The 16135-nt window shown below is 42.5% G+C and overlaps 1 protein-coding gene across 2 annotated transcripts in view; it reads right to left on the bottom strand.

Annotated features, from left to right (window-relative positions):
• Nucleotides 1–16135, bottom strand: part of GRIA1 (glutamate ionotropic receptor AMPA type subunit 1) — a 322496-nt gene that overhangs the window by 160661 nt on the left and 145700 nt on the right. For both annotated transcript variants that reach the window (NM_001265785.2, XM_015141276.3), the window contains 2 exon segments: nt 658–842; nt 4073–4312. In NM_001265785.2, coding sequence (NP_001252714.1) covers nt 658–842; nt 4073–4312 — 425 coding nt within the window.

The following is a 16135-nucleotide window of genomic DNA, read 5'->3' as shown; positions in this document are numbered from 1 at the left end:
TCTATAAGCTGTGTTCCTAATATGATAACATTTCATAAACTCTAAAATGAAATGTAACTTATCATTATTTTTTATTTTTATTTTTTGAGACAGTCTTGCTCTGTTGCCTAGGCTGGAGTGCAGTGGCACAATCTTGGCTCACTGCAACCTCCACCTCCCAGGTTCAAGAGATTCTCCTGCCTCACTGCCTCACCCTCCTGAATAGCTGGGATTATAGGTACATGCCACCACGCCCGGCTAATTTTTTTTTTTTTTTTTTAGTGGAGATAGGGTTCCACCATGTTGGCTAGGCTGGTCTTGAACTCCTGACCTCAGGTGATCCGCCTGCCTCAGCCTCCCAAAGTGCTGAGATTACAGGCCTGAGCCACTGCACCCAGCATTTTTTGTCTTCTTCTTCTTCTTCTTCTTCTTCTTCTTCTTCTTTTTTTCACAAAAGAGGGATACATTGGAGTTAACAGGTCTGAGAACCATTTGAAGCCCTATGTCAAGGCTCCCATTGTTTGTAGTATTTCAGAATTAAATTTTGTGAATTATGGAAAATGAGATGGAAGTCATCTTGTCTCACCTAGTCAAGAAGCCTCTTTAAAGGCAAAAGTGTATCTGGCTATTCCTGAATCACCTCCCGCACCCACCCTGAGCCCTTGCTGCTTTCACTACCTGGCCCAAGATAGCATTGAGGCGTTCTGATTCACAGTCCACCACCACCAGTCGCTCCTTTTTCTTCTCCAGGTCCTGAAACAGCATCCGGTATCCCTCCTCTGTGGTTGTCAAAATGTTGACTGCTGTCACCTGCCAGTTCTTCTCGGCAGCTGTGTCCAGGACTTTCTGCAGGACGGATAAGCCTGAAGTTTGGATGATTAGGATAGAGAAATGACAGACAATCAGGATTTGTGGGCACCACCCACTCCCATCAGGCACCTACCTCCCCTGGCTACCCCCAAATCCACTCTTCTGCCAAAATCAGTTCTGGTTTTCTCTGGCTGCAAAAGTCTGAACTCTGTGAGGTCAGGCACTGTGTTTCTGAACATAGTAGATGGTAGAACTAGTGATTAAAAAACACAATCTAAGGCTCAAATCCAACATATGGCTAAATGACCTTGTGCAGGCTCATTAGCCTCTTCAAACTTTAGTTTCTTTAAAGGTAAAGTGTGGTGTAAATAATGCCCACCTCATAGTGTCATTATGAGGATTAAGTGAGAATGTTTGACACATACCAGAGTCTGATACCTGCAAGGGTTTTATAAATATTAGCAGTTAGTTTTATTGGGCACTCAGTAACTGCTTATTAAATGTGCCAACCTAGCATCTAAGTGTTCACCTAATAACTGCTGATCAAATTTGTGAAAGTTCAATATAGTATCTTTAATACCTAATACTTTGTCTCTCACACAGTAGGTGTTTAATATGTATCCTGGGGAGCTGGGACCAGTGGCTCACGCCTGTAATCCCAGCACTTTGGGAGGCCAAGGTGGGTGGATCACCTGAGGTCAGGAGTTTGAGACCAGTCTGGCAAACATGGTGAAACCCCGTCTCTACTAAATAAAATTTCAAAAATTAGCCTGGCATGGTGGTGGGTGCCTGTAATACCAGCTACTTGGTAGGCTGAGGCAGGAGAATTCCTCGAATCTGGGAGGTAGAGGTTGCAGTGAGCCCACGTCGTGCCATTGCACTCTAGCCTGGGTGACAAGAGTGAAACTCTGTCTCAATAACTAACTAACTAACTAACTAACTAACTAAAATGTGTCCTGAATTAAACTACTCTCTTTTGATTTACAGGTAAATTAATAGAGAGGCCATTACTGAATGCTGCTTTGTTTCTTCTTGGAGAATTAGATGGTGTATTGGTTTCCTATTGCTGCTGTAACAAGTTACCATACACTCAGTGGCTTAAAACAACACACATGTGCTATCTTACAGTTCTTGAGGTAAGATACTTGAGATAGGTGTCCTAGGCTAAAATCAAGGTGTCAGCAGGGCTGTGTTGGTGTCTGAAGGTTCTAGGGGAGAATCCACTCTCTTGTCTTTCCAACTTCTAGAGGCTACCTGCATTTCTTGGCATATGGACCCTTCCATCTTCAAGGACAGTAATGGTGGTCGAGTTTTTCTCACATTCCACCACTCTGACACTGACTCTTCTGACTCCGACTTCCACATTTAAGGACCTTGTGATTACATTGTGTCCCTCCAACATAATCCAGGATAATCACCCTATTAAAGGTCAATAGTTTAGCAACCTCAATCCCATCTGTAGCCTTAATTTTCCTTTGCCATGTAACATAGACATATTCTCAGTTTCCTGTGATCACAACATGAACATCTTGGGGGGGAGTGTCATTATTAATTATTCACAGATATTATTTTGATTTTGCATGGATTAATTTTTTGTATGTATGTCATTTCTGACGTTCAGTAACACTGCTAACCTCTTCTACAGTGACCAATATAGTACCTGGCCTCAAGAATCATCTGTAGATTCGTTCTGCTACGCCTTCCTATGTTTGTTTCCTTTTCAGTACAAGTTGGTTGGTGTGTTTGAGATTAACATTTACTGAAAATTTACTGTGTGTCTGGCACTGTTCTACTGGTTTTAATTCACTTAATCTTTCAAGGTAGATACTATTATTATCCCTATTTTACAGTGTGGAAATTGAGGCTCAGAGAGATTTAGTCATTAGTCCAAGGTCACACAGCTAATAAATGGCAGAGCTCTGAGCTCTGAGTTCTGAGTTAGGTGGAGCTCTTTTGAGAGTGTGGGTGCTTCTGCTGGCCCCAGAGATGATCTCACACAAGCAAAGGTACATTTTTCCAACTTTATTACTTCCAGGCCTCCAGTTTCATTATGCTGCAAAGCTGTCCTGAAATAGACCTCCAAGTGACCCCTGAAGTAGTTGCAGTCTGAGAGGGGAAGTCATCAAAGTGGGGACAGTGAAGGGAAAATCAAAGAAAATAGGGTGTTTCTGGTTTCTTCTTCTGTTGGCTCCTTCCCATCTGAACAATGCCTGCCTAACTGCCTGAAAAATCACTTTCACAAACTGCTCTCCAACTCAAAAGTCTTCTAAGACTCCCTGCAGGCAACCACATCAGTACTGTACTCCTGTCTCACCTCTCAGGCCTGGCATGACCCATTTATTTGTTTACACCAGTAGTGACTAAATTATTACAAGACTATTTAGTATACAGTGGGAAGGTAAGACAGTACAAGACAAACATTACGGGAGCTGGAGAGAGCGCTCCCATCCAGAGAACTGGGGAATAGGGAAAGTGGTATTTGAACAGCCTGCAAAAGAGGAGAAGGATTTACAGATGTAGATTGGAGAAGGGAAGTGCATTCCAGAAAACTGGAATAACATGAGTAAAGACATAGAGAGGAAAAAGTATAGAAAACATTTGGAAAATGTGATGTTAAATGCAAAGGAGGAAGAACTAGAAAGCCCAGAGAAGGATGAAGATTATGATGAGGATGAAGATGATGATGATGATGATGATGATGATGATGATAACATCTAACACCAGAAAGAATTTTGAGTTTTTACTATGTTGCAGGCACTGAACACTTTGTAGTCATCTCATTCAGTTTCATAAAACCTTTATAAGGTAGAGACTGTTTTTGTCTTCATTATAGACATGAGAAAATGAAGGTATAGAGAATTTTATCCCCATTATACAGATGCTGAAATTGAGGCAGAGAGAGTTCGTCCAAAGTCAAACAACTGGAGAAGACAGAACCTAGGTTTCAGATTCAAATCTGTCTGACTCCAAAGTCTGAGATCCTTTGGCACTGAGTTCGGACTCAGGAGCCATGAAACCTTGGTGAGCTGTAGAGCGACTTGGTGCATTAAGAGAATTATTCTCAGAATGTGTTTCCAAAATGAATTAGAGGTTACTACTGATAAATGCATTTCCAAAATGAATTAGAGGTTAGCTACTGATAAATCAGTCAGATTTCTCAGAAATAAAGCATTTTGGATAATTTTCCCACATTTTTCAGGGAAGCAGTGAGGCGTCATTCTCCTTTCTGCTGGTAATTTTCTCTCCATCCCTCAAAATCTTCCTCCCCTAACCCTTGGCTTACCCCGGTCAGCATCATAAATGTAGACAAATTTCTGCCACTTGTAATGGTCGATGATGCTGATGAGGGCATCCTGCAGTTCAGGGCGCAGCTGAAGGACAAACTGATTGGATGTATCAACGGGAAAGCTCGGCGTAATGAAGCAGACGTGGAGGGCCCCACAGAAGGAGGTCAGCATGTTGACAGTCCTACGTTCATAAAACCCAAAGATGGCATAGACTCCTTTGGAGAACTGGGAACAGACTAGAAGAAGAGAAGAGAAGGATTAATGAATAGAAGACTGCAAAAGTGGTCAGATGACTCCAAAATGAATCCATCCACTAGTTCATCCATCCAACCCATCAACTATCCACCCAACCATCATCTATTCATCTACCCATCCAACAAACCAATCCATCCATCAGTCTTTTCAACACACCAGTCTATCCAACTGTCCATCCATCCTACCCATCTAACCATCCCACTCACACATTCACCTGTTCAACACGTCCTTCATCTGTGTAAATCCGATTTTATTAGGTATCTATTACAAGCCAGAAGTTTTCATGGTTATTAATTATAGTAGCCATATATATGAGACACTTTCATCTATTACCTTACTTGGTCTCTACAATGACCCTGTTAAGGTTAGAAAGGGATGACTGAGTCATTGTTTTAAAGGGGAGAAACCAAGGCTCAGAAATTTACTGAACATGTTCAAGGTAGCACAGCTAGGACATATGACTTGAGCAGATATCTTGACTCTTAATCTAATGATCTTTCCCTCACATTGTCTATCAGTTAAAGGCAAAGCATAAAAAGGTGCTACAGGAAGAATCCAGCTATTGCTGCTGATACATGTTTAAGAAAACAAGTGTTGATTTTCCCAGTCTGGCCCTTAACTCTCAGTGTTCATTTGTCTGCTAATGCTCATTTTGTGCTTGTACATCTTGCTAGCTGATTTTCAGACCCCCCAGTGTATCAGTCATAGTAATAGCTTAGCTGTGAGAACATACCCACAAGATCAATTCTGTAGGATCCCAATGCAGTTACCAATCCTGGTTTGCGGTTGATTACACTTCTAGTTAAAATATAATGCTAAAAAGACCAAGGTCATGGGATTAAACTCAAGTCAGTAAGCTCCTAAACTTTGTTTTACTGTATGATATAGGATGAGAGTTCATAATCTTTGCCCCAGTGAGACCAACCCCAAGGCCATCTTCAGTGCCTAAAAATTGCCCTTCCAAGGTGGATGGTGAGGAAAGTCATTCATTCTTGTCGTAAGAACAGTATTTTAGAGAGCTCTGTGGTCCTTTTACATATATTGGGCTATTTAGTCCTCATCACATCCTTGTGACTTAGGTATTGTTATTTTTTTCTTTTAAGATAAAAAAGTTAATGCTATTAGATCCTTTACTCTTTTTTACCATATCACCTGCTTCTAGAACCCCACATTGCCATTGTGTATGGGATCTCAAATTACACTATGCGACCATTGCCCAGAAGGTTTCATGAAATAATAGCCCCAGAAGATGCTCCTTAAAAAATAAAAGTCTTCTTTGGTCAACTACAGTTGGGAAGTGGTGCATACTTTGTCCCTGTTTTAGAGTTTCATACTTCACATTAGCTGCATAAAAGATTGTGAGGAATTCTACCCATTTTTATCCCAGATCTTGTCAAATCCATTTGCCTCCCAGACCCGTTTTGGTGAATACTTTAGAAATATTATTGAAAATCTTTTGGGCCATGTGCAGTAAAGAATGCAATTAACCAGTGGTACCTAATTGTCTACTGCGAGTCTCCGTTTTCCATCAGTCCCTAGAGATAATGGGCTTTAAAGGTCATAATCTCTTAAAGATTGCCGCTGAACCATATAACACATCTGTCCTACTCCCACTGAAAACCAGCGTACCATCTGCAGGAAACCTGGCAGGTGATCATTAACATCTGCTTGCATACTTCTAGTTACTGAGATTCTGGTTTCACATAATTCCTGCTTTTGACCCACTCTATAGACCTCCTGGTATCTGAAGATGGTGTTCATGGCCTTGAGCTTTATGACATTTGGTTTTCAGTGACAAAATCAATTCTCTACCCAGAAGCCAGAGAGATCTTATTGAAACAACAAAGACAAAACAAACAAAACACATTGTTCTTCCTCCTTGTGCAAATCCACTCAAAGTTTTCCCTTTGCACACAGGAAAAGCCTCAACATCTGACCATCACACAGAGCGTGAATAGCCTGCTCCTCTGACCTCACCTACCTTACACCCCTCTTCTACTCGCTGCCTGCTGTAGCCACACTGGCTTTCGCTCTGTTCCTCTGGGCTCCGAGCTCATTCTGCTTGGGAGACTCTGCACCAGCTGCTCCCCTCCTGCCTGCAATGCACTTCCCTTACCTCTTTGCAAACATCACTCCTTTGTAGCAGTTGTGCCTTAGCCCAAATCTCACCTCTCTGTATAGATCTTGCTTCATTACCTCTTCTAAATAGTGACCCCTCATCAGTCTGTATCACATCACTCTGTCTTATTTCCCATCCTTTAATTATTTTATCTAAAATAATTGTCGTGGTTTATTTGTATGTACGTGTGGCTGTTTGGGTCATTGTGAATTCCCTGAAAATAAGGACATGCTTGTTTGTGCCCAAAAGCCAGCAGGGAGTCTGGGACATGGTAGATGCTTAATAAATATTTGATGAATAAAAGAATGATGAGTGCTTGATGAGGGCATACGACCTGCAGTAGGGGCAGAGGAGGAGCTGAACTCAAACAGAGATGACTGTTGGTTCACCCTGAACCACTTGCTTCCCTGCCTGGGTTGTTGTCTTCTAAGGTAGCCATTAATCCTCTGCCACTCACACTATTTTCTCCTGCACCCTAATGAGGACACTCTATCTATCCACAACCCACAATAGGCACTGTCTTTAAATGTCTATTGTAATAACCAGAATCAAGATTTCTATAAATGTGATTTACCTACTAGGAAGCATACATCGTGTATTATTCTCCCAGTGTTAAATATAGATTTGCCAAAATGCACAATCAATCTTCCAGGGTGAAGTGTATTTGGGGAGCACATAAACCCCATTAAAATATTATAATATGCCTCTACAGTATTTTTTGGAACTCTTCTCTCTCCTTGCTGCAATAAAATATTATCCTGCAGGATATAAATCTTATGATCCAGATCTATTCCCTCATGTCATCTACTTGGTTTCACACATTTAGTTGGGCCTCTGGGGACCTCATGGATGGTGTTTCTTGCTAGGACTTCAGAAGTGAAGTAGGAAAGGGTGAGATGGGGGTGGACAAAATGGGAGCAGGCAGACACAACAAATCCTTAGACACACAGGAGGCCGGGACATTTCCCCCTTCAAATTATCTCCTTGTTTTCCCCTTCTGCAAACATGTCTTACCTTAAACAGAGTGCTTTATCCTCTAAGGCTAAGAAGGTGCATTTACCCACTACTCCCTAAAAGAGCATGGCTTGGAGGTAGCCTGGCCTGGATTTACTTGAGTTAACCCTGGCTCCCAGAGTTGCTCAGTGCCTGACTGTCAGGCCATTTTTACACTTCAGCCAAACCTAAGCACCAGCAGAGAGAGAGAGGAAGAAAAAGAAAGAGAGAGAGAGAAAGAGACAGATAGACCCTATAGGCCCAAGGCCTGTGGGAGAATGCAGTCATTGGTTAAATGTTGGTACATATAATTAGTAGTTGTGAGGTATTATATCTACTTTGAATCTGTCACAACCAATATTCAATCAGAAGAGATAACAAGGTTCTGTAGACAAAGTACTAGGCTAGCTGTCTGAAGACCTGGACAATTCTCTTTTTGGTTTTATCATTACAGAGTACTTGTATGACTTTAAGTAAATCCCACGCTCTCCTGGACCTCAGCTTTCCCATCTGTGAAATGATTGTTTGATCTCTGTAATGTTTAATGCCCCTTCAGACTCTGACATTCTAGAGTCTAGTCTAATTGATTGGAAAATGTTTACTGATTCGACAACACTTTAGTTATTTAGTCAAATTTTAACAACCCCCAGTGCACTTTTTCAAATCCAGTAAGCAGGTAAGTCTCTGAGTTCTTGGATTCCCTTGTAACAAAATCCTGGAAGCCTGCACTAACTGTTCCCCTCCTGCCGGCAACCTACTTTTCTTACCTCTTTGCAAAGATCACTCCTTTGCAGGAGTTGTGTCTCAGCCCAAATCTCACTTTCCTGAACAGATTTACCTTCGTTTCTTCTTTTAAATAGATGCATTTGGAGTCTTAAGAGTTAAGACACAACTTTTAACCTGCTATGTGAATAAGTTATCCAGTACAGAGATGAAAGGAGGCAGACTAGAAAGGGAGCCAGAGATGGAGCCTACATTGTCAGATATGATGAGTAGGAGAGAAGAGATGGGGCATTTTTCAGAATCAGAACTCCGTGCATACTGGGTTAATGTATAGACTTCCATCATGTTGCTGGGATGAAATGTAGTGTTCACCGCTTAGAAAGCATTGGGATATTAGTGTTCTCTTTCTTTCTTCTTCTTCTTTTTGCTTTTTTTTTTGAAACAGGGTCTAACTGTGTCACCTGGGCTGGAGTGCAGTGGTGCCATCATGGCTCATGCAGCTCCAAACTGTAGAGATGGGATCTCATTATGTTGTGCAGGCTGGTCTTGAACTGCTGGCCGGCCTCAAGTGATCCTCCCATCTCAGCCTCTTAAAGTGCTGGGATTGCAGGTGTGAGCCACTGTGCCTGGCCTGTAATGCTTCCTGATAGTAATAATGAGAGCTGATACTTCAACACCTGCCAAGTGCCAGACACTGTGCCAAGGACATTTCCCTGCATTAACTCCTTTCATTCCTTGAGGTGGGTTTAAAATTGGAGAAGTGAGGTCCAGAACCAGCACAAGGCAAGCTGAGATATGACCTTTACCAGTCTGACTGCAGAGCTTGAGCCCTTAATGTCTGTGATATGTCGTGGATGTTTGAAATAGTCTTGGGACATGGGTCAGCTTCAGTTTCTGGAAAATCCTCTCATGTAGCACACTGCCTTCCCCTGATGCCAGGTAAAGAGGCATTACTACATTAGAATCTATTGAACTATAAGCAAATAAAATTGAGTGGTATGTTTGATTTATTCCTGTCTCATCCCTGGGAAGTCTATACACATACACACCTATTCTTCGGTCCATCTATCAATCCACCCACCATTCGACACCCAGCATCCGGCCCTTGTGAAGACACTATGTTAGGCAATGGAGATACAATGGTAAACCAGCCCATCCCCAACCACTTTGGGACTCTCACTTTAACAATGGGAGAGACTGACAACTATGTAGGCAATGGCAATTCAGTCTACACGCTATGTTAAGGATGAGTTCAGCAGGCAGGGACACCTAACCCCAGCCTTTGGGGACCTCAAAGAAAGCTTCCAAGAGGAAGTGCCAGTTTTGACACTGAAAGGTAAGGAGGAATCATCCAGGAGAGGGGTTTTGGTACAGTTACATGTGCATAAAGAGTATCATATACGGGTAGAAGGAACAGCAACAGCAAAGGCCTGGCAGAGATAGAGAGAGCATTCAGGGAACCCTGCCAGAGTGTCAGATTCTGAGGGCCCTGCCTCCAAGAAACTCTGCAGCAGAGTGTGTCCAACAATCAGAGTGAGTAAAAAATGAGGCCAGGAATTCCCTCTTGGGGAGGCAGGAGGGCAGGAACCAGTAAGGGCAGGAAAACCCACACGCTGCACGGCGCGGGCTGTCCAATTCCATTCTCAGCTCACTCAAACCTCTTTGATAATCACTCCTGGTTAGGGCATCATCCACTTAGTATCAATAAATCTCCCAGCCCTGGGCACTGGCCCTGACAGCTCTCTCCCAGGGAGGGAACTCCTGGCATTAGCAACTCCTTTTTTATTGTCACTTCATTTAAGACCTCTCACACCGACATTTCTCCTTGGATCCTGGCTCCAGTCCCTGGGAATGTGGCAGCCTTATTGTAAATAGCAGATAATGAGGTGACAGGACAACTTCATCTTAGGGGAGGGAGATCAAAAGTATGTGTGAATGGGAGGACTTTCAGGCATTCATTCCCCTCCCAGAATAATTCTATCCTTATTGATGGGAATCACATTCTTGATCATCAGACTCTAATGTTGTGACATCAAATGATGTGCTTTATTTCCATCACTCAGAGGACAATAAGAGTGCCTGTCCATCCCTTCTTATACTCTCTCGCATCCTAGATATAATGCTGACATGCAAAGAATTACCATAATAGATATAAATCATCCCCAAGCCCTCTAAACAATATCACATTTACTTAGGATTCTGTGACACATCTAGGGCGTCTATCATTTACTCGATAAAATGTTATCATTTGTTTAGTAAATTCAACAAATATTTATTGGCACCAGAAACTAATATTGTCAGAAAATTGGGGTACCACAGTAACACAAGACAGACATGTTTTCTACCTTCACAGAGCTTAAGCAAGAGTTCAGTGAGTTTTACATTAAGGAAAATAAAGGGTGATTTGAGAGTAATAAAGGGATCAGCCACAGCATAAATAATCATAACTGCTATTATAGCCAGTGTTAACTGAGTCCTTAGCAGAGGCCAGGCACAGTGTTAAGCACCTTGTTCCTGTATCCAGGTAGAGGGACCACTTTATACAAATCACCTAGATGAGAGAGAAGGGAACAACAGAGAAACTCAAGAAACACCAGTATGACTGGGGTTGGGGTATGGCACAGAGTTGGAGGTGGGTGGGGACTAGGTTGCCAAGGGCCTTGGCCAGTCTGGAGAAGTTAAGTCGTTGCGTCATGTATCAATGTAGCATTTCACTTTGGTTTTGGATTCGTCTCAGCCTCCCAAGAACTGTCTTCATCCAGGCCCTGGTGCCCAGTTGGAAGATGGCTGCAAAAGGAGATGTGGAAGAAGAGCCATCCTCCCAGGTCAGATTTGTGTATTTATTATTAAGCATGGGTCTTAATTACTAGGCACTGAAAGCCAATGAGATGTGGTACCGCATATGAGGCTAAGAATTAGAACAAGGCTGGGTTCACTGCTTTTGGAATTTAGACTCACCTTGTGGGCTGACATATGTAGCCAAGGGCACAGGGCCAGGGCAAGCAGACTGATCAACTGGAGCTTTCCTTGTAAAATTCTTCAGGTGCCTGACATGATTGTGGAGAAGTAAGTGCAAAGAAGCACGTCTGTGAACAAGCCCCTTCTCCTCTCTGGGCTGCATTTTCCCTATCTGGACAACGGAGTTGAAACTAAATCAGTGTTTCTCAAACTTGTTTTTGTTTTGGTGAAGTACCTATAATAGAACTTTTGTACTCATTGGGGATGTGTAGTCCTACAGATGGAAATTTTCTGTTTCTTCTCTCTATCTTTCTTCTATCTAATCATTCACCCATCCAACAAGAGTTTGCTGAGCATGTAGTGGATGCTAGGCAGCAAGCTGGTGCTGGGGGTATACATCACTGGATAAAAAGACAAGTCCCTGCTCTCTTGGAGCTTAGGCTCTAGAGAATAAGAGAGAGGACATATGAATAAACAAGGCCATTTTGGATGCTGCGAATGTTACAAAGAAAATAAAATAGGATGATGTGAGAGTGACTGGCAGGACTATTTTAGACAGATGGTCATGGAGACCTCTCTGTGTCACTAGCATTGGAGCTGAGAAACGAACCCTAAGAAGGAGCTAGCCAGGCTAAAGGCTAAAGAAACAGTCTCAGGCAGAGGGAATGGAACAGAGGCTTTGAATGAGGTTCAGGAACAAGACTGAAGAGCTTGAGAAACAGAAGGCCCATGTGGACACAGTATAGGGGGAAAGGAGGAAAGCAGTAGAGATGAAGGTGAGGAGAAAGAGATCACATAGCTCTCTGAGTAAAACTGAGCTCCTCTAAGGTATCCAGCACTTGACGTGTGGAATGGAGAGCCCTAGCACATCACTTTGGCCTAAGAGGGTCAGTCCTAGCTGGTCTCACAAGACCTTTCCTCTCTAACATCCCATAGCTCAAGTCCATGCATAGAGACAATGGAGGGGAAGGTTGTTGTGACTCAGTGGTATAACCTAGGAAATGGGAACAGGAACATCTGACTTAAGTGTAATGGCATGACAAACATGGGATGGTCAGTGAGTTCACTGAGCTGCAGCATAGACGTGACTGTTTTTTGGTTGTTTCTCGGCCGTAGGCTCTGGGCCTATACTCATGCCCCTGCTCCAGCCTGCACAGGCCTCCTGCCTCTTTCCTTCTTTCTTTTCAGATCCTTTCCATTCTTTAAAAGTTCAGATCAAATGCCATCTCCTTCATAAAGACCCTTACGCCTCCCCAGTCCTAGCTATAAACTGAAAGTCTCCACCTATCTTTTAAATGTACCTAGAAATGTGTGCGTCTTATCAGTTTTTATCTAACATCCATGCTTTATTAGTTTAGGTTCTGTAATTTGTAAGAACAGAATGTTGAAAGGATATGAGGAAGCCCCAGCTGAAAAAGTGCCTCATATAAGACAGAAACTGCAGCAGCTCTAGAAATCTAGATGTCAACAATTCATGGACAGTCTCTTTAGAGTCTCACCATTGCTCCAGTCATTTGCGATAACTGTTTATACAGTTCAAGACTAGCCTTGCTTAGGCATGGGCCACCCCTGGGTCAAGGGAAGCAGAACAACTATCTGTGTTACTAAGCTACCAGCCAAGTTACTAGCCAGAAGAAAATTAAGGTGCTGTGAACAGAGAGGAGATGCATGCTGGGCATATCAAGCCAACAGATGTCTACTAAATGTCTGATTGCAGTATTTCATAAATTAGAGCCCAAAATCACGTTAGGAGCTCCATAAATGTCCACAAATGTGTTAGGAACTACATACATCTAAACACTGAGTATTAAATAAGGATCTATGTCTAACTCAGTCCTTATTGTCTTTCCCCTGTGGGCTAGACACTGTGGAATAGAGCGGTGAATAAGACAGATGATGCCTTTGCCCTCATAAAGCTTATATTATTCTTCATATCCCTTTGAAGGATCCCCATAATGACTACACAATATTTTTGGTACCTGAGTGAATATAAGAATAAACGAATGAATGTGAGTCATTTATCTATTTTAATACAGGGATATTAAGTTGACCCACCTTTCTTTCATGGCATGTCTTGCACCAAATGAATTGATTATTTTATTTTATATTATCAAGTAACTTTTTGTGTATTTATGCCTTTTCGCCTGAAATTGAGATGTAAGCTCCCCTGAAGGAAGAGGTTCTCCAAATCCTCATTTTTTCTGCTAATATAATGAACAATAACTCATACAGAGCTAGGTAGGGAATAACCAAAATTGCATGATGCTGTTACTTGTTTCATATTCTTCTAAATTAGGCTGCCCATCTAGCATCCACAGGTCTGGAAGATACGTAATACTCCCCTGTGCTTCAGTCCTCTGAACTTGATCACTCCCTGTTAGCTTAGGCCAACAGAGAATGAAGCTGTGCTCTTGGGCTGGCACTCAAATCCCGCCAACTTTAATGTATTCCACCCACAACACCCAGTCTCCTCAGCCATTTCTCCCCAGGCAAGAAGATTTACATCCCATTACAGAACTCAACCCTGAAGATGTTGAATGGATTCAAAATGAGGGCATTTTCACCCCATATGGCAAACTCCTTAGCATCACTGTGTACCCATGTGTTATTATGAGAAGAGGATCTTTCAGGGATGGTCCATAGAGTGACTCAACGTGTATGACCTTGATCTATCACTCCACCTAAGAGCAGTCATAGAGTCATGGATTGTTAGTACAGAAAGGTACCTGGCCTTGAAGGACTATTGGCCTAGAAAAAAGCCTAGACAGCTGTCTAAACAACTCCATTTTAAAGTGTATTTAATTTACATGTGCCTGGAATATGCAAAACCTGGTGTCCAGAGCATTACTAGTGATAAGTAGAGAGCCTCCTACCTCACATGATATTGGCATAGTAGTCACCCCCAACTACCCATTTGTTCTGAGAAGCTAGTACTACTTAGAAAAATACTATTCTTCTTCTTATTTATTATTGTAGTTATATCACCTATTGAGTGTTTACTATGTTCCAAATTCTATTCTTGGCACTTCACATGCATTTTATCACTTACTCTTCACAATAACTCTCTAATTTCTTTTTCCTATTTCATGCATGAGGAAGCTGAAGTTCAGGGAGATTAATTAATATTCTCCAAGTCATTCATGTGGTGAGTGGCAGAAATGGGATATAAATAATGTTCTGTCCTACTCCATGGCCTGTGCCCTAAACCATGCTACTCCATCCCCTGAGAGTCCATCAACACAAACCAGAGCTTTCATTCTTTGGATAATAATAACAGCCAACACTGAGCACTCACTATGTGCCAAATACTAACCTAAGTGCCTTACATGAATACTCGTTTAATGCTAATTTGATAGCACAGGTTGGGAATGCAATGGTTATTTTTATTTCATAGAGAGAAAACTGACGCTAATTAACTTGCACAAAGTCATATAGCCATTAAGTAGAAGATTCAGAATCCAAACACAGGCATTCCAACTTCAGAGTCCTCACTTTGCTCTTCTATGCCAGGTGTAGGCAAACTTTTTCTGCAAAAAGCCAAATAGCAAATATCTTAGGTTCTGTGGGCCATATGGTCTCTGCTGCACTACTCAATGCCACTTTTATAGCATGAAGGCAGCTAAAGACAATATGTAAACAAATGAGTGTGGCTGTGTTTCAATAAAACTTTATTTAGAAAATCTGGCATTGGGCTGGGTTTGGCCTGTGGGCTGTAGTTTGTAAACTCCTACCCTACACTATTCTGCTGCTAGATAGCAAGGATGAAATGCTGACAATTTGGGAGAGGTAATCATAACTTATAATGTATTATACAATTTTTCAATCTCTTACATTAATTTTCTGTTGTGAATACTCAGTAAGGTAGGCAGGACAGGAAGGATGACCTTTAAACCCATGAACAGATGAGGAGCCAAGGGTCATGCAAGGATGGACACAGGTCCGAGCCTACGTATTCCTTTTCCACTTGTGGTTCTTTCATGGTGACTCTGGGTGCTCTTAAGAAGAGTAAGGGAAAGGAACCCTGACAGGACCAGAGTTGTGGTTGAGATCCCAGTTTCACTGAAGACCACTGCTTGCTGATGTATGTACAAGACTCAACGGGACTGTGAAGCTCACAGATAGAGTGCAACTAACATGTTGGAACAAGGACAGAAATTCTGAGTTCTAGGCTTCCTCTTCTTAGCACTGGCCAGCTTTGGAGGCTATGTCACTGCTCCATGGCTAAAAGCCACTCTGATGAGATGACAGAGGAGACCCTAGTCTTGAGAGGGCAGGTGTTCTCAGAGGTTCATTCAAAAAGTGGATATGTACTGAGGGACTCACAACATTGTGGATGGACCCTTTGGGGCCAAGACTTCACCACATGTGGTGACTCACCAGGAATGCTGGGCCAGGGGCTCAGTCTGGAACTGGGGTGAAGAGCTCTGTTTGAAATAAGGGATCTGAGACTTGGGGTCTGAGCCTTGGGTCAACAAGGCTTATTCTTGGGTTAGGCTCAGGGGCCACGGTAAAGGCTACAGTCCAAGGCTGGAGTGAGTGTTCACTCAGTCTCATCTGGGGCTAGGAGGTGGGATTCACTAAAGAGCCCTGTTAGGGAGTACATCTACCTAACTCTGTGTGTGTGCAGTCTTTGTGAACTAGCACATGAACCAGCCAAAGCAGAACAAACAAAAGCAAAGCCATTAGCCAAAGAGAAGTGGGTTGTGGGAGAGATTAGCTTTATGGCTTCCCCTCCTGGCCCAGTCATCTCCGCAATCCCCACAGTCACAAAGCACCTTCTGCTGGTTCATGAATGAACCACTACTGCAAGGAACAGCAGGCAAATCATTCATTAAATGAACACAGACTCTTCCTTTGGCTATCTTAATTTCTGTTCCTTGGGTGGGTGGCAGAAAAAAATCTTTTGTTTCTTATTTGCCATTCTTTTCCCATGAAAATCATATATGCAAATAGGTTTTCCTAGGCCAACCAGCAAGCATTCACTGTGATGCATACCCATGAACTTCATCAG

The sequence above is a fragment of the Macaca mulatta genome, chromosome 6, assembly GCF_049350105.2.
Source record: "Macaca mulatta isolate MMU2019108-1 chromosome 6, T2T-MMU8v2.0, whole genome shotgun sequence".
Classification (NCBI taxonomy): Eukaryota; Metazoa; Chordata; class Mammalia; order Primates; family Cercopithecidae; genus Macaca; species Macaca mulatta.
Note: the sequence above shows the minus strand (reverse complement) of the source record. Positions and strands in the feature narration are given on the sequence as shown.